Raw genomic sequence first — 19811 nt, 5'->3', positions numbered from 1 at the left:
AAATTGGCACGGAACCCTAACTTTCCATCATCATAGTTTCGACTGTGGCTGCGTTACGTAAACCTGGTTGCTCTTTCATACTAAAGCACTACATGTATCCAGCCACTCCACACCATATTGGACTGTCTATCCACATCAACTGCTGGCAGTATCTGAAAGTAACCATCTGATGGAAACCTGTGGGTGCTGGACCAAAACACCTGTTTTTGGGCAGAAAACAGCCAAAGTGAGCACTTTTACTATCACTAGGCTTGTGAAAGACCACATTTCAGGTCTGTTCTAGGAAAAAAAGAAAAGTTGAAAGTGGCTGGCATCCTTGGTAACTTTGCCGCCCAGACCCTTGGCAATCTAGGCGCAAAAGCTGACAAAGGCTCCAGCACAGAATGGGTTAAAGTACAGTACTGTACATATTTGATAAACTCACAACCATATTGCATTAAAACTGAATGTGCAAACGAGTAAGGAATCCCTTTATATTGTATAATCATATGTGTGACGCCTGTAGCTTAATTGTTAGATGTATTCAGCCTGCCTCCCACATTACAGTCAGTAGTGATATAGTACAGTATATGGATGCATATTTGAGCCTTGGGTTTTCCCCCTAATCAGGTCCTAAACCCACGCAAATGAGTCCAAAAATAAGTGTAAACCCCCAATTTGCTTTAAAACAAGGTAAACTAAGCCTAAGAGCAGTTTATAACTCACCTAAGCCCAAAAATATAATCAGAAAATTGTCAAATATAAGTGGAAAAACAGTGTTCATGCCACCTATTACTAAAACACATTAATATGTCTAAAAATAGTTTATAAAACACCCTAAACACAAAATTTAAGTTTAAAATATCATCAAAATTGGTTTTTAAAAAATCTAAACCCATCGTTAAACTAGGGTTTGGCCATCGTTAGGTGGGGTATGATGGTATTTCTATCCCCATCGCTAGGCCAGGGTACCGCATCTGAGGGTATCGTATATCGGGTTATACCTGTACAAGTACAGTAGGTCAGACATGTTCTTTCAATGGCACAGGCTTCAGAATATGCTGTAATGATTTGAGAGTGTGCCCATATCCATGTTGTCAGTTTTAATCAAATGGCTTCATATCCATCAGTTTCAGTGCTGAGATTCACTATTGTTAGCAGAGTCTGTTCATTGAACTTAGCTCCTTCAGTCTGATGATCTATTTTTTATTTTATTCTTCCTGTCTCTTGGTGATATGTTTTATCCAGGGAAGAATTTTGGAATAAGAGGAGTTACATATAGCTTTCAGTGATCCTTTAACCCCCTCGCGCCCAGATGCATATTACGTAGGTTGAGCATAAATACCAGTCACCCCATGGTGCCCACACACTACATGTTCTCCGTATTATTTATAATTTTCTTACATGTTTATGTTCAGCAAAATGTTCATTATGTGTACTTTCATGCTAAATATGATATATAATGCATTTGATATACAGTATATAGTATGTACTGTACAGTAATAAATGGTACGGTAGAAGTAAAGAAAAAAATCGGCTAATAGCCAGTGGTTCTTTCCTTTTTACATTAAAAAAAAAAAAAAAGATTTACAGCACATGGTTTCTTCATTTTTCTATCTGTCTATCTATTGCCAGATACCTTAACCCCATAAGGGGTGCCAAAAACAAGTCGCCTCTATGTCGCCCTTTCCTGTCATATCATTGCCCTCCCCCCAGCTCACATCCCTGACTCTCTCATACACCTCTCACTCCATCCCTCCACCACATCCTCAGTCTCCCTCTCTGCCTCCTCCCCTCCACCACACTCACATACTCTCTCCTTGTTAATCTCTCGCTCTCCATCATCTCCACATGGCCAAACCACCTCAGTGTACTTCCCCAAATGCTTTCTGTTGCATCCATGCCCACACCACAATGCTCCTTTGCCTCCTTATTTGTCATTCTGTCTCTCCATGTAACTCCAGATGCTCCTCTTAAGTAACTCATTTCCACTGCTGTCACTCTTGACTTGTGTCCTTCCAACAAGGTCCAAAATTCTCCTCCATATGTTATAGTTGGTATCACAATATTATCATGCAACAACTTTTTTACTTCCAAGCTCACTTGCCCATTTCTTATCACTGCTTTCAAAGAACCAGCAACCTTTCTTCCTTGTTGTACCCTTGCAAGCTCTTCACGCTCCAAACTTCATCCTTACTCATCACTCTACCCAGGTACTTAAATGCACTCACATTTTCTATTTCCTCATCATCCAACCTCACTGTACATTCAGTGACTTCATTTCTTTCAGAGACCATAACTTTACTCATTCCTACATTTACCTTTAGATTCCATTTCTTACACACACTCCCAGACTCATTCACCAAACCTTGCAGTTCCCCTTCATCTTCTCTTAACAATACAGTATCATCTGCAAACATCAGAATAGGAAGTCTCTAAATGCAGCTATCTCTCGTTAGGGCTGCTGCAACATTCACTGCCCTACCTTATATCTCTTATAACCCCATCCATATACAGATTGAACAAGAATGGAGACATGACACATCTTTGTTTCAATTCAACATTCACAGAAAAATTAACTAAGTTCAATATCCACATGCACTGCAGCCTTCGCGTCCTCGTACATACTGTTCGTGGCTTTCAGTGTCTTCCCATTTACTCCATATTTTCTTAAGCCTTTCCAGTCCTTAACTATTCACTCTGTCATATGCTGTCTTCAGATCCATGAAGGCTGCACACAAATTCTTTCCCTACTCTTGAAACTTTTCCACTACTTACCTAAGATTGAACATCTGATCTACAAAATCTCTTCCCTTCCTAAAACCTCCTGTTCATCTTCAACTAAATCCTGTGTTATTTCCATGACTGTACAGTATTAGTAAGTATCGTACCATATACTTTTCGTTACACTAAGGAGACAAAACCCTATGATTTCCACATATAGTACTTCTTTTTCCCCTTTTCCTTTGTGCAGAGAAATAATTATATCTGATATCCAATCCTCCAGGACTCTGCCTTCCTCCCAGATGAATCTGCACATTTTCCATATTAATTCTACTACTATCTCTCCCTCATGCTTCAGTATTTCACCACACACGTCATCAATTCCTAGGGCTTTTCCCATTGTGGCTTTATTCATTGCATCCTCTACTTCCATTCTACTGATCTTTTCCTGCCTTCTCACATCTCTTCTTTTCCCTAGCAGTCAGATAGATTATTTTCTGGTTAGGAGGGCCAATAGGAGGTTAGTGAGGGATGTTAAAGTTATTGGAAGTGAGGAGTGTGTGCAGCAGCACAAACTATTGATTTGTGATATGGTGCTTAAAGAACAAGTGATGAAAAAGAGGACTTATGTACCTAGGAGGAAATTATGGAAGCTGAAAAACCAAGTAGTAAGGGATGCCTTCTATAGCGAGTTGAGGAGAGTGGTGGCTGAACAGGGAGCTGTAGACAGAGGCGTTAATGAACAGTACAGAGCCCTCAAGAACAGTTTCTTGAGAGTTACTGATGTAACATGTGGTTGGACAAGAGGACCACCAAGACATAAAGTAACTTGGTGGTGGGATGAGGGTGTAGAAGCTGCAGTTAAGGAGAAAAGAAGGCTTTTCCGGGAATGGAAGAAGGGTGGTAGCAAAGAGGAATATTTGGCTGCCAAGCGGAGGGCTAGAAGAGAGGTATACAGGGCAAAGTCTGAGTCACAGAGACTATTATTTGATAACCTAAATCATGGGGAAATGAAAAATATGATATTTAGGGTGGCAGGTCAGGTGAAGAGGGATAATCGGGATATTATAGGTGAGCAGTGTGTGAAGAATGATGAAGGAAGGGTAGTGGTGAACAGTGAGGATATTAAAGATGCATGGAGAGAGCATTATAACCGGTTGTTGAATGAGGAGTTTGACTGGGACAGGGAAGGTTTGGAGCCAGCAGATCCAGTGTCTGGCCCTTGGCCTTTGATTGATGCTGCTACTGTGAGTGAGGCAATAGGCAGAATGAAGGTGGGGAAGGCAGCAGGTGTGTCTGGGTTGACTACTGAAATGTTGAAAGCCTCAGGCGATATAAGGGTGAGGTTAGTCACTGACCTGATAAATAGGATTATTTATGAGTGTGTTATCCCAGATGATTGGCTGAAGAGTGTAATTGTAAATGTGTATAAAGGGAAGGGTGATGCCCTGGAAAGAGGAAATTATAGAGGTATAAAGCTTTTAGATCAGATAATGAAGGTAATGGAGAGAGTTTTTGAAGGTATGATTAGAGAAAGAGTGAATATTGATGAGATGCAGTTTGGGTTTATGCCAGGTAGGGGGACCACTGATGCTATATTCATTGTTCGACAGCTTCAGTAAAAATATATTGGTATGAGAAGGGATCTTTATTTTGTTTTTGTTGATTTGGAAAAGGCCTTTGACAGAGTCCCTAGAGGGGTGGTGAAGTGGGCAATGAGAAAGCTTGGCTTGGAGGAGTGGCTGGTTAGGGTGGTTATGGCTTTGTATGTGGGTGCTCACACCCAGGTAAGAGTGAATGGAGATTTGAGTAATGAGTTTTCCGTGAATGTTGGTGTGCATCAGGGGTCAGTCTTGAGTCCCACGTTGTTTATCATGGTACTTGAAGCCCTTTCACGTGACTTTAGAAACGGACTTCCGTGGGAGTTGTTGTTTGCTGATGATTTGGTGTTGATTGCAGAGAACGAAAGGGAGGCGGAGGAAAGGTTTAGGAAGTGGAGAGATGGTATAGGGCACAAGGGTTTAAGGGTAAATGCAGATAAAACAAAAGTGATGATATCTACTGTAGGGTTGGTGGCGGTACTGTCGAAGACGAGGGAGAGTGACCATGTGCAGTTTCCCACAAGGGCGTGGGAAGTAACTCCATCTTGTGTGGTGTTTGTGATAAATGAGTGCATAAGAGATGTAGTGGTATCAGAGGTAGACTGCGAGATAATGCTGATTTTATGTGTACGGCGTGTCGGGGTGAGCAGGTGGAGGTTGTCAGACGTGAAAGGATTGAACTTGCTGGTGAATCTCTTGAGTGTGTGGAAGAGTTTTGTTATTTGGGAGACATGTTGTGTGTTGGAGGTGGGACTGTGGCTAGGGTGAGAAGTGGTTGGAAGAAGTTCAGGGAGCTCTTGCCTCTCCTGATATTGAGAGGACTCTCCCTACGTGAAAAGGGGTCTTTGTATGCAGCATGTGTTAGGAGTGTAATGCTGTATGGTAGTGAGACTTGGGCAGTGAAGGAGGAAGATATTCGCCGGCTCAGACGTACAGAAATGACAATGATTAGGTGGATGTGCAGTGTGTCCCTGCGTCCAAGGCCTGGAGGGGCTGGGTTTACGATGGAAGAGTTGAGAGGTAGGATGGGACTGGAGTGTATTGGTGTTGTGATGAGGAGAGGTAGATTGAGATGGTTTGGACATGTGGAGAGGATGGGGGATGATAATTGGGTGAGGAGGTGAGAAGTGTTAATATTGGGGATGGGGTTATGAGGGGTACACCGAGAAAGACATGGGACGAGTTCATTAAGTGTGACCTCAAGGTTAAGGGACTGAACAGGGAGGCTGCAATGGATCGTGCAGCGTGGAGAGCCGCCATTAGGTGACCAAGCGAAACGTTTAGCAATTCCTTGAAGTGTTCTATCCATATGCTCACATTTTCTCCGTCCACTCTCAATCTACCATTTTTATTTTGCACTCCCCTACTAACTTCTTTAACACCCTATCTAACTGTCATTATCTCCTTACAGAACATTTTCATACATTCCCTAATTTCTTCCAAATTCCTCATCCTCTGTCTTCTTAGTCTCTCTGTCTAATCTTTTCACCTCTCTCTTCCTTTCTACGTATAACTCTGTCATCCATGTCTCAACTTCCCCCATGTCCCTGCATCCTGTCCACTCTCTATATGCTTTTTTCTTTTGTGCCACAGCTCATCTCACCCTATCATTCTACCATGCTGTTCCGTGCACCCCCTTGTGCCTTCTCTTCACCCCACACAGCATCTCATATGCTGCAGATTTCTTCTGTGAATATTTTGCCTACATCTTCTACCTCCCCCATCTGCACCAAATCGTATTTACTCAATCGCGTCTCTATTTCTCTCTCAGCCTTTTTTTCATCCTCTTGCAACCTTTCTATCCTCTTTGTATGGACTACTTTCTCTTGTCCTTCACTCATTCTATTCTTCCATCACAATTGTACCTTGACTTTCACCCCAAAAGTCTACTCCACCAACATCTGTATGCTCTTGCATCCATTACATACCATGTCATTCTCTCATCCACACACACATACGAACGAGCAGCCGGAGAGAGCAGACATCCTAGCCATCGCTCCTAACCTTGAGTAGTTTCAGGAATTTTGTCTGTCTTGTTTCCTAGGGTCTTTCTTTAAATTTAAAATAATGAAAGTTAGTAGACTACCAAAAATGTAAAGATTTGTTGGCTATAGTATACATGAATGTTTGTGGTTTATTCGGTAACAGCTGTTTTGGTACTTTACCGGTACATTAAACATGGCCGAAAATGTAAACATTGAGGGAATGGAATTTCAAGGATTTGATGCTAATACCAATGTCATGGACCTGGTGAAAACATTAATTATGAGGATTAGTGAACTCGAAAAGAAAGTAGAGAATCTAGTGATAAAGGATGTGTCAGTAAATACGGAAACCACCATACAGAGTCTGATCCAGTCCAATGAAACAGCCAATGAAGAGATTAGGAATTTGAAGCGGAAAAATGTTGAACTGAGGAGGAAACTAGAAGAGAGTACTAATAAAACGGAGAAGGTGAGTAATGTATTAGAAGAACATAAGGCAAAGTGGGCACACGTAGAAGAAGAACAGAAAGAAGTGGTCAGCTTAAGAGAGATCATCCAGGAAGAAAGGGAAATGAACAAGAAAGAAATGGAAGAAAATGTAGTGAAAATACTGAAGAAAAAAGAGAAAATAGTGAGAGAAACTGTAGAAAGGAACAGATGTGTGGTAGTATTTGGAAACAGGGAAGAGGAAGAAAAGGTTAGGTTCGTAAGACTCGAGAGAGACACGAACATGGTGAGAGGAATATTAGGCAAGATTGACCCGAAGGAGACAAGTGGGTAAAAGAAATTGAGGAAGTAAGGAGGATAGGGCCTTATAAGAAAGGGGAAACAAGACCAATGAGAGTCAAGTTTACATCAGAAAGTGTAATAAATGAGATACTTAAAGTGACCTGGAAATTAAGCAAAGAGGCGGGGATGGAAAATATTATAATAAGAAAAGATCTGAATGAAGAAGAAAGAGAAGTTTTAAAATCATTAAAGGAAGAAGTAAAGGAAAAAAATGATAAGAGGACAGAGGAAGAACGTAATACTTTTTTTTGGAGAGTATTGGATATGAAAGTAAGGAAATGGTATTTAAGGAAATAGAAGTGAAGGAAACTAGGGGGGATGGTTGTGAAAGATCAGAAGTTGAGGAAGTGGTACGGACAGAGAGTAGGAGAGAAGAGGGTATCAAAAACGTCAAAAATAATTTGAAGGTGATATATACTAATGTTGATGGTTTCATATCGACAAGGATCGAAATTAATAATTTCTTGAGAGAACATGAACCTGATGTCATGTGCTTTGTAGAGACCAAATTAAGAGAAGATATTGATGTTCATTTGGGAGATGGTAAATACAAACTATGGAGAAAAGACAGAAAAGAAAAAAAGGGAGGAGGAGTGATGATAGCAGTGAAGAACAACATAAATGTAGATACTGTGGAAATGGGAGAAGGCAGGGCTGAAGTGATATATATGAAATTAGAAACTGGAGAGAATGTTAAGAGAGATATGGCGGTAGTGTATGTTCTCCCAAAGACGAGAGTATGGAAGGATGATGAATACCATGAGATGTTGTCAGATATGGCTAGCTACTTGCAAAAAATAATTGAGAAAAGCAATAATATAATTTTGGTGGGTGACTTTAATTGTAAAGAGGTGAACCGGGAGGAATGGTACTCGGGAGGCGGCGAGGATTCGTGGGGCACTATGTTATTAAATATAATAATGAATAATGTGATGACGCAATGGGTCAAAGAAGAGACACGGTTTCGAGGTGAGGACACACCAGCAAGGTTGGATTTACTGTTCACCAAAGAACCCGATGTAATAGAATCATTAGAATATCTCTGTCCTTTGGGAAAAAGTGATCACGTGGTCATTGAGTTCCAGATGTTAATAGGAAACGTCGAGCCAAGAGATGAGCTTCATAGACAGGGAAGATACAACTTTGGCAAAGCAAATTTTACAGGATTGAGAAACTTTTTTGAAAATGCGGATTGGAGAAAATTCAGAGAAACAAGAGAGATACAGAGGAAGTGGGATATCTTTCTAGACCTCTATAATTTGGGAGTGGAAAAATTTGTACCAAGAGTAAGAGGGAAAGAAAACAGGAAAAAGAAGTGGTTTAATAGAAGGTGTATGATAGCAAAAAAAGAGAGAGATAAGGTGTGGAACAATTGGAGAAAGAGAGGTAACGACAGAACAAAGAAAGAATATAAAAGAACAAGAAATGAATACACAAGAATACGTAGAGAAGAAGAAAGGAACTTTGAAAAAGGTATAATTGACAAATGCAAGGATGAACCTAAACTGTTTTATAGATTTGTTAATGACAAACTGAAACAAAAGGAAGGAATCACCAAGCTGAAAGTAGAAGGAGAGGTCTTTAAGGATGCGGCAATGCAAGCAGAAATAATGAACAAACGTTTCCAGTCAGTTTTCACTAAAGAAAAGGAGCTTGTGGAAGGGGAGGGAGTGATTAGAAATGTTCCGGTGATGAAAGATATAAAAGTGGAGGTACAGGAAGTGTATAAATTACTGGAAACCCAAGATGTAAGGAAAGCCCCAGGACCTGATGGAATTTCTAATTGGGTACTGAAGGAATGCAGAGAACAACTGGCGGATAAAATTCACAGCTTAATTGTATGCTCACTGGAAGAGGGGAAAGTGCCAAAAGAATGGAAGAGGGCAAATGTGGTACCAATTTACAAGGGAGGAAACAGGGAAGAACCCCTGAATTATAGACCAGTGTCTCTAACCAGCATGGTCGCAAAATTGTGCGAGAGAATCCTGAAAGACAGATGGATCAGATATCTGGAAGAGATGAATATTTTGGCTGAATGTCAGTTTGGATTCAGAAGTGGAAGGTCATGTGTTTCAAACTTGTTGAGCTTTTACTCAAGAGCGATTGATGTGGTACAGGAGAGAGATGGTTGGGTGGATTGTGTGTACTTAGACTTAGAGAAGGCCTTTGACAAGGTACCTCATAAGAGACTAATGTGGAAACTAGAATATATTGGAGGACTAAAGGGGAAACTTCTGGAATGGATGAGAGACTTTTTGAGAGACAGACAAATGAGGACAGTAATAAAGGAAAAGATGTCTGGATGGAGGGAAGTAACAAGTGGAGTCCCTCAAGGCTCAGTGTTGGCGCCAGTAATGTTCCTGATTTACGTAAATGATATGGTAGATGGAGTGAAGAGTTATGCAAGTCTGTCTGTCTTTTTTTTTTTTTTTTTTTTTTTTTTTGTGCTCGACTCTGGCCAAAGGCTTTAGGGCCTGTATCTCGGGGGCAGTAGCATATCCCAAGGGCCAGTAGTCCTCCTACACCTCCACATGTCACCACTTCGGCGCTAACACCCACCGTCCATATAGAATACATGCAAGGGCTGTCTCATACAGGACTGGTTTAGTGGTATTAGCGGGGGTATTTTTACGACATGTCGGCGGGTCATCTGGTAGATCAGGAAAGTCTGCTTTTTATGAAATTCAAATCCTTAAACTGTCCCCTGCCCCAGTCAGGATTCGAACCTGGGTCCATCAGGACTGCAGGCCGCCTCTCTACCGATTCAGCCACCGCCTCCTTTGCTGATGATGTAAAGATCTTGAGGAAGATAGAGGCTGAGGAGGATTGTAAAATACTGCAGGAGGATTTGGATAGGATACACAATTGGAGCTGGACATGGGAAATGAAATTTAATGTAAAGAAATGTAAAATATTGGAAATGTGTAAAAGTACCAGGAGACCATCACTGAATTATTTTTTGGGTAATGAATTAATCACAAAAAGGAGAGAAGAGAAAGATTTGGGAGTGCTGGTCCAAGATAGTTTGTCACCAGAAAAGCACATTAACAAGATAGTTGGAGAGACTTATAAGCTCTTGACTAACATAAGAGTAGCATTTCATTATATGGATGAGGAAATGATGAAAAAATTGATAGTGGCCATGATCCGCCCCAGGTTAGAATATGCAGCGGTAGTGTGGTCCCCACACATAAAAAAAGATATAAACAAGATTGAGAGAATACAAAGAACAGCAACCAAGATGGTCCCCAGTCTGACGGACCTGTCATACAGAGAGAGGCTGGAAAAACTGGATTTGCCTTCGTTAGAGGAAAGGAGAAAGCGGGGAGACATGATTGCGGTGTTCAGGACCATGGTGGGAGTAGATAAAATTGACAAAGAGGATCTGTTTGTATGGGATAAGAGAGCAACAAGAGGACATGGAATGAAATTGAAAAAGTCAAGCTGCTTGAAGGATATCAAGAAATATAGCTTTCCTTACAGAAGTATAGACTTATGGAATAGCCTGGACAAAGAGATCGTCCAGTCTAAAAACTTAAACGAGTTTAAAGTTAAATTCGACTTATTGAGAAACAGCGACGGAAACCCATGAGCATAGTACATTCCGTGTATATCACAATTGTTTATATTAGGTAAATACTTAAATATTTGGAACGACTTAGACAAAGAGGTGGTGCATGAGAAAAACATTCATGTGTGTAAAGGTAGACTTGATAAATGTGGATATGGAGACAGGACAACACGAGCATTGCTCAATTCCTGTATAGTACAAATAGGTAAATACAAATAGGTAAATACATAATCTGTCATTAACTTCCTTTCATTCAGTTCACCACCCACCCTTCTCATCACTTGCCATGTGTACCTGTGGATCATTTTGTGCTAACTTTATCATCAAAAAATAGCTAAAAGCAGCCTCAGGGGTAGTGAAACACTGTGAGGTCAAAGCAAAATTCATACCTACCATAGCATCAGTAAATGGTGATTATGTCATCAGGCCTCTCATCTAAGAATATGTCTGCCAAGAACTGCCAGCCCTCCTCCAAAACAGGCTCCTTACCATCCCATAACTTACTGTCATTCTCTGAGAAATCACCATTAGATGTGTCACTTTTGTCTGAATGACTTAGCACATACATGTCATCAGAGGTTTCCCAGCGAGATTCAGCCATGACGACATAATATTGATGTAAAGCTACACAAGCAGAGGCACAAAATGACAAGAGTCTGAGAGCTTAGAGGTACCTAGTGTAGCTTCCAAGAGAGCTGGGCACAAACTGAGAAACTGCATAGGTAATGGCGAGGAGGGTGTGATGTGGCACGGGGCTCCCCACATCTTACCCCTGATTGGTTGATGGGCAGAGCTTCTGCCAGCTTCAGTGGCCTTTACCAGACTCTGAGAAGACTCCCACACCTCTGTACCATTGGCATCAAACACTGATACGATAAAATGTAAGGGTGTATGGCGTGGACAGGTTCATTGGTTGCCAGGTTAATGTAAAGGCGTACTTCCTGGGCGTGAATTGGTTAATACAAGAGCTCACCCTGGAGTTGAATAAAATCATGTGGAGATGGCAAGCCTAACCTAAAAAAGTAAATTATCACAGCAAAGTGGTTAAAACCGTGTGAAATCAACAACATTCAGGAAACATTACACACTAACTGTTGATGATGCAGGTAATACAGTGCAGAATATGTTGTTATTCAGAACAATTTTACTGTTCAGTATTTGGCCATATGTTTGAGTAATCTTCTAAGTATAATTTTAATGCAAATTCATATACTCTGTCTACCTTAATTTGGTCTCAAATGACCATCTCTCATCTTGAATGCTTAGCCGTAGCAATAGATAAACATTGGAATATAGTGTTTAATCATGATGAAGTGCTTTCAAAAGTATGTAAAACCATAGCATAGTATGTCTTATTCTGCCATTGAGCTATGGAAAATAAACTCCAAAAGGACAGATACCTGCATCTTTACCATGTTAAGCAGAACAGACTACAATTATAGGTTACTGCAGTAATATTAATGACAGTTGACAGACCTCTGAAATAATAAGTTATCATAATAATCAAAAGCAATACAGTACATAGATATCAGTTTCTAATAATATCATTAAGGTTTATGACCAGTGTTATTTATATATGCAGTTTATTTTCAGTGTGAGTGGTGATCATTTATTCATAGACCTTACCTTCCTCATTCTCCCTTTTATTTTCTCAATCATTATCCCCTCACTCATCCCCATCCTTCCTAATATCATCCTCCTCCCTCACATCACATCTTCACCCTCATCCTCCTTCACACCCTCACCCTTGTCTCCATCCATATCCTTCCCATCATCATTTTCCATATCTCTGCTCTCATCCTTATCCACATAATATTCATAATCCATCCCCTCACTTTTATCCTTATCCTCATTATCCTCATCATTCTCCTCCCTCACATCCTCACTTTTTTTTTTCTCTCCTCATTCCCCCTCATTCTTATCTTTCCCCAAATAATTATCCTCATTTTCATCTTCCCCCACATCCTCACCATGATGTTCATCCTCATCCTCCCCTTACCCTCATCAGTACTGTGAATGCTTACTAATCTCCTGTAATATCTTTGCTGCATTGTTCAGGCCAGGAAAACCAAAGTGGTGAGTTGTTACTGTAGAAAATCATCTTACATTGTATCCAGTGTAATAAAGCCTGGTAGTTTAGTGGTTTGCACGCCTCAGTTGGAGGTATGGCCTTCCATTGGTTTGATCCTCAAGAGGTGACTGGATGCCTGTCAGTTATGCTATACCATCAGGGGAGATAGGCTAGTTATCTGGCCTTAAATGTACCAGAGTACAGTAATCTTTACTCAGGTGCCTTTACCATGGAAGAGTAACATGGCATGGCTGATGCTGTTTATTATCTAGTACTGCACTACAGTAATCCTTTCTCAGGTGCCTTTACCATGGAAAAGTGCAATGACATTGGCTGGTGCTGCTTATTATCTGGTATATGAATATGAAAAATACATATTGCTTGCCAGATATCATTCATCTCATTTACTTTGTAAATTGTGTACGTTAGTGATGTTTATACTGTATTCCTAATGGGCCTAGGATATGATTTTGGGCTGATGCCATCTACCAGTTTGCCACACATTGTACTGTACAACATACACTGTCAACTGTATAGGTTTGCCTGGAAAATATTATGAAAATAGGAATTGTGTTGATATTGCATTTATTAATTAAAAATTGGCCCAAAAACACTTTCTTGAAGTTTGTCACATCTTTCTCAGGACACTTTATATACCGTATGTTCAACCAGTATGCCGTCATCTTCCACATCACTGCACGAAGAGGAAAAATTGGTCAAAATATTTCAGGATTGATGGTTCAGTGCTTACCATATCACTGGTGTGTTCAAGTGATGAATGTATTTTGAACAGACAGTGCCTGAGCTGAGAGTATTTGTAAGAAAAATATGTATTTTAGTTGTAAACATTCTAGCACCCTTAATTATTTGATACCAGTGATGTGATAATCATCAGCTTAACTCCATCTGATGGTATTATGATGTGCATAACTGTAGATGTTTAAGCCTGTGAAGTGGAGTCAGGATTCCAAGGGCTTAAGTGGTGAGTGAATGAGAGTGTGACCCATTTTACTGCGAGGACATTTGCCAGCTATCCTTCTGTCTGTTTTTTTCTTGCATCCTGAACCCTACCTCACTTCATCATTAGGATGGAAAAGAGGTTTGGATGATGATGATGATGATGATGATGATGATGATGACAACATTCATATTAACTGTGTAAATTTCCATCAGTATGTTAGGAACTTCATGTAATGTTTCCTATTCATTATTTCATATTTCAGTTTCCATACAATTGCAAACAGTAATACAGATGCACTTTTTAGTCGGCCCATTATGAAATACATTTACAATATTTTTAGGAGTTTGTTGGGCTTCAAAGATTACAATGTTCAGAAATTCATTGCATGCTGTCACATTATGTATCATAATGAAGTGAATCAGTATTGGAATGCCCACAGCTGCATATCAACCCAAGAACTGTGAGTTACATTCCAAAATACCCAATACTTTTATCGCTACTACATCATGGAAGTATAAATCATATTTTTCACACTTTGTTTTGTCACAAATTGTGGTCAGCTTTTCAATTGCAAGTCAAATGGACCATATAACTTCCTTTTATCATACAACAGCATACCCTCTTTAATCTCATAACCCCAAAATCGGTTTCCAATAAAATGATAGTATCCATCCATCCATCCATCATCCAATCCTACGTTACCCCATGAGGAGCGTAGAAGCCCGGGGCGAGGCAAGTTGGTCCTGACATTTAAGATGAAAGTGACCAGCCTCACTCATCCCTGAGTGGCATTATTTGAGCAATATTTAGTGCCATGGTTGGTGCCATAGCACCGTAACATTAGATATCTATAGCACCTAAACTGTAGCACATAATTATGTAAAAATTTAAGAACATATAATCAGTCACATTACCCATGAGTCCGTAAGAACAGAATTGAAATATTGGAAACTTCTTTTCCCTCCATCCCCCATCCACCACCACCACAACCACATACCACCACCACCACCACCATCACCACCACCACAAAGGTCCCTTTGAATCCTAATGGTGCAGTTGACAGGTTAAACATTAGTCTTATTTAACCCTAGGATCATAAGTCTACCACTGTAAGTTAGACATATGTAGCATTTATTATTTATCTATCTATATACCTAGGTTGCTTCCCCCAAGGAAAGGGAGGTAGCTGAGACAGGATGACACACTCCCAATTCACTCATCCACTCAAACACATTCATTCGCATCTTAGCCCCAGAGGGGAAAAAGAACAGATCCTCACCGCACCATACTGCATGAGGGTCAACTGCGCAGTGCAGTCAGTGACATCCACAGCAGGGCCTGACAGCAGAGCTGGTTTACCCCTGCCTCATCATAATAGACCCATCCCCGTATCCGAACTGAGCTGATCAGCTGATCAGAGATCAGACAAATACGGGAGAATATCCCCTCAGGGCTGTGTCACCATTTATTATTAGGGTGTAATATTACAGCCAGGAGTGGAAGAATGAAGTAAGCAAGAATAAAAGAAAGAGAGAGAGAGAGAGAGAGAGAGAGAGAGGGAGAGAGAGAGAGTAGCAGCAGCAGCAGCAGAAACTGAAATCAAATGCAACATGCCATTATTTTACAGCCAGGAGCAGAGAATGAGACAGGGAAGGAGAGTGGAGAAAAGAAGCCTCGTGTGGTGCAGGTCAATGAGCCAACACAACTGCTGCAACAAGACTGGCGGGAGTTTACCTGTACTACATGGCATCTTGAACCCACTGTCAGGTAACACACACCACCACATACAGTTACTCCCCTTTTTATGTGCTTTCGCATGACATGCTTCACTTAGCACTTAATATAATTTCACTTTCACATAACACTAAGTATTCTTTCACCTAACACTTAACATGCTTTTACTTAACTCTGAACATATTTCCACGTAACACTTAATGTGCTTTTGCTTACACTTTACATGCTTTGGCTTAACACTTAGCACACTTTCATTTAACATGCTTCCATTTAACACTGGCAGGAGTTGACCTGTACTTCCAGGCACCCTGGGCTCACCATCAGGGTAACACACAACACAGCATATCCCTCAGTACCTCAGCCTGAATTCATATCAGCAAAGGACACTCCCTGGCATCTCATTCTTTCTTTCTGTCGTATTTCTGCCTGTTACCTGTTAGTATTCATACAATATCCATGTCAAAATGGTGCAAGTAATGTAAGAGAGAACTTTAATGTCTGCTATGTGGAATCAGTCAGTAATGAAAAGGTGCTGGAGAGCTTCCTGAACTCTTGATTATGTTTTCTTGAATGTAGATGATGTCAGTAGTTTATTGTTGCTGTTACCAAAGTATTTTACTCAACTTAAGAGAGAGCCCTCTCATATAAAAGAGGTTTATTTAGGCTGTATCTAACATTTCCAGATTGAATAGTATATCCTTAGCTGAATAAATCCATGATGCAGTAACATCAATAAACTGAGGCGTCCTTGGCCTTAGTGGATTAATAACTTAAGTACAGTATTGGGATGTACACTGAGTGACAAGCCAAATGGTTTCCTGTACACCAGGAAACATTTACAAAGCTGGATGATAACCATATAACCAAATTATGACATCCCGTAGTTTAGTAAGTATTTAAGACGTTCCAGTTGGATTGAACCTGTGGAGGCTAATATACAAGGGGTGGTTGAGGTTTATTGCTCACATAATGCCACTCAGGGATTAGCGAGGCTGGTCACTCTCATCTTAAATGTCAGGATGAACTTACCTACCCCCGGGCTTTTGTGCTCATGGGTGCACCGAGGGGGGAGGCCCACCAGGCCCGGGTCCCCCCCTTAGCCCTCCGAGTCCTTTAAAAATTTATATATATTTATTTCAATAACAGCAAAACATGAAAAACTGGCAAATGGCCCCCCCCCCCTTAGAAAATTCCTGGGTTCGCCCCTGCTTGTGGTACTCATGAGACAACACAGGGTTAGATGACGATGATGATAATGATGATTAGAATGTACAGTATTTTGTTTAATGCTAATGTAATTCTGAGTAGGACATGGTGAATTTGTGTATTTATGTGTGAACATGGTCATATGCATATTTTGGTGTTTATGTGATGAGAGAGAGAACAATATGCAGTCCTGTAGCTAGAACAATAATTCACCTATAGCACATGTTGTTGTATCCCAAGGCTCTTCTGAGTGTAAACTCAGTGGACTACAGACTATAGTTTCCCTTTGCAGTGCACCATCCTCTTTTCAGGGTATAGGGAGGAAGTTGTGAGATGTTTATATAACTAGATATTGAAGCCACCCAGTACCATCCCATGAAGGCATTCATCTCCACTGGTACTGTGAGATTGCAGTAGAGGGAGTTTGTGCATAATACCGGTTCACACAGTAAGAAAACGTTTGCTGTGCTATGCTGTGTATAAATTTCAGTTTTTATTACATTTCTTCATTGTCAACAGCTCTCATTTTATGCTTTCCTTTACTGTTTCTGGAAACTGCCCATCCTTTTAATTAATGGGAATTATTTATGATGACAGTGGTAACTACTTTTTATTCTACATTCTAACCCTTTCCTTCTGCTAGGTAATGTTGTTAAGCCAAGAGAGAGGTGCAGTATGTTTCTCTGCCCACAGATGATATACTGTAATGTGTCAGGCAGAAAAGTGATGGACATATGGTCATAAGGGTATTGTGTGTGAAGTAGACACAGTGGAATATACTTGATGTATTTTAACCTGATGAAACTAATCCACTTTTCCAATGTGAATGCAGCACTTAGTTGTGATTGTATGAGATTAATGGGTCATAGTTATAAAGTAGGAATGGGTCTTCTTGGTTACTAGTCAGATCAAGTCACCAGCCTGACCAAAGGGGTCATTAACTGAGCTAAAAAGGATTAGGAATCTTTTTCAATTTAGAAGAAACATGCAGTACTCCCGTAAGTGCACTTTTGTCCATGATTGTACGTTGTCTTCACCTCACATCATTGTTGACCACCAGTTTGCTGTCATGGAGAAACATTTTGAACTGCAGGAGTTACATGTAGCCTTCACTTTTCCCAACATTGCTTAAGTTCTGTTTCTACTTGAATAAAATTATGTGATGGGTCAGGAAAAAAATGCAGTACATAAATATATCATCAGATTGAAGGATTTAGAGTATGATTTTTTTCCCCCATACACCCTACATCTGTATTTAAGGTGGCACAGGAGGCTTTTTATCACCTCTTCTTTAACAGTTTATTTTGCATATTACTTTTATACATTAACATTCTCCTCTTTATTGTGTATCATATTGTTTGTATCATTTATAAAGGCTCTAGCATGTTTGCATGTGTTGGCCTTCATCACTGAATGGCAGCTCTTCATGCTGCTCAGTATCTGGCAGCCTCTCTGTTCAGTCCCATATCCCCAAGTTCCCACTCCATGACCCAAGGTCCCACCCTTTTGGTCTGCCTCTCGCAACCCTCTCCTTAACGTTCACACTTCTCACGTTCTGCACCCAGTTGAAATGGTGTGCATTAATAACACACAGGAGGCTGCTGTATTGAGGTGTAATGTTCTGAGTAATTCAGTACAAACAATCTTAAGAAATCATCAAAGCTATTTACAGTATGATCTTAAGATACTGAGGACTGACTTTGGATTCTGAGGGTTTGATTGGTAAGTGAATAAGTATGTGGCCCATTTCACTGGGCAAACTGTTAATTAGTTCTCCTTCTGTCATGTTTTTTTCTATCCTTGCTTTTTGAACTCTATTACACTCCATCCTTAGTTGGGAAAAAGAGGTCATGATGGATGATGATGATGATGATGATGGTGATGATGATTAACTGACTGACTGACTGTACCTTCTCTTTGCCTCATGTTCTTTAGACTGCTGTCATGGGCCACCAAGAACCTGGAACCATATGGTGTTGACTACATCCTGCAGAAGTTGGGCTTCAGCCATGCCCGCACTACCATCCCCAAATGGCTTCAGAGGGGCTGTATGGACCCGCTGGACAAAGTACTCTCGGTCCTTATGTTTCGTATGATTGCTGCCATCTATGACCATGATAGCGCTAACCGGGAGTAGGATAGTCAGTAGCTCGTATCACTGAACATAGTTCATATTGTAGATGGCAAAGGAAACTTTCCATTGGAGACTTGGTAGCAGAGGACACTTTGTAGCTGTATGGACTTGCTGGATAATGAGCTTTTGGTCATCATGTTCTTTATAACATGACACTGCTAACTGGGAGTAGTCTGACCTCAATCGTGGCTCATGGTCCTTATTTTAGAGTTCATTCCAAATTACTGTTACACTCAGCTATGACTCACGCCCTTCCACACCTACCTATACTCCCTGACTCAAATTCTGTCACCTGTAATCATTTATTCTGATTTGAAATGAACTTAAATACAATTGAGAGTGAAAGAGTATGGGCAGGTAAGGAAGGATTTGAGTCATGGTTAAGTCCAATCCTCACTTGGAGTGATCTATAAGTAGCAGAGGAGGGTATCTACCACCTCTTCCTAAGTTAGCCTGACCTTACTTACCCGGGAGTACCAGTAGTTTGTGTAATTGTCACCACTAATAAGGCATATTCTGGGTGGCAGAGAACATTCTTTGTGCGACATTTTCATCAGAAATTTAATGTTGTATTACTGCACACTCCCCCCCCCCCATAGGTTATTAAGACATTATGTCAGTACAAAACTGGGCTACTTCCACAGCTTGAATATGAATATTAAGTCATGGTTGCATGAAATTCAGTGAGCCTCAGTGAAGAGGTAGGAATCGGTTGCCTAGGTTATTGGTCAGATCCAGCCTCCAGTCTGATTACATGGAGCTGAAAGGGGTTAGGGATTTTTGTTAGGTTAGAGGAGATTTTGTTGCATCTTTTCCTCACAGATCCATTTTGCACATTATACTCACTCAATGTAGTGCTGCTCTCAGGTGACTGCCCTGTCCTCTCCTCCATCCTTCTTTCCTTCCATCTTCTTCTGTCTTTCCTTCATTGTTTCCTCATCTTTCTGCCCACTGGTGACTTTACACTCCTTCTTCTGTCTTTCATTCCTTCATTCTTTCCTCTTCCTTCTGCCTGTGGGTGACTCTACACTGAGTGACAAGCCAAATGGTTTCCTG

The 19811-nt window shown here is 40.6% G+C and overlaps 1 protein-coding gene across 1 annotated transcript in view; it reads left to right on the top strand.

The window, feature by feature from the left end:
* Positions 1–18821, top strand: part of tweek (transmembrane protein KIAA1109 homolog tweek) — an 839779-nt gene extending 820958 nt beyond the window's left edge. The window contains 3 exon segments of the mRNA XM_080283669.1: positions 12708–12725; positions 15309–15448; positions 18557–18821. Of these exon segments, the coding sequence (XP_080139795.1) occupies positions 12708–12725; positions 15309–15448; positions 18557–18758 (360 nt within the window). The 3' untranslated portion in view covers positions 18759–18821.
* The last annotated feature ends 990 nt before the right edge of the window (positions 18822–19811 follow it).

The sequence above is a fragment of the Coenobita brevimanus genome, chromosome 98 (genome assembly GCF_032717465.1).
Source record: "Coenobita brevimanus isolate Jiangsu-jjx chromosome 98, ASM3271746v2, whole genome shotgun sequence".
Taxonomy (NCBI): domain Eukaryota; kingdom Metazoa; phylum Arthropoda; class Malacostraca; order Decapoda; family Coenobitidae; genus Coenobita; species Coenobita brevimanus.
The sequence above is the reverse complement of the archived record's forward strand: the minus strand, read 5'-3'. Positions and strand labels throughout refer to the sequence as shown.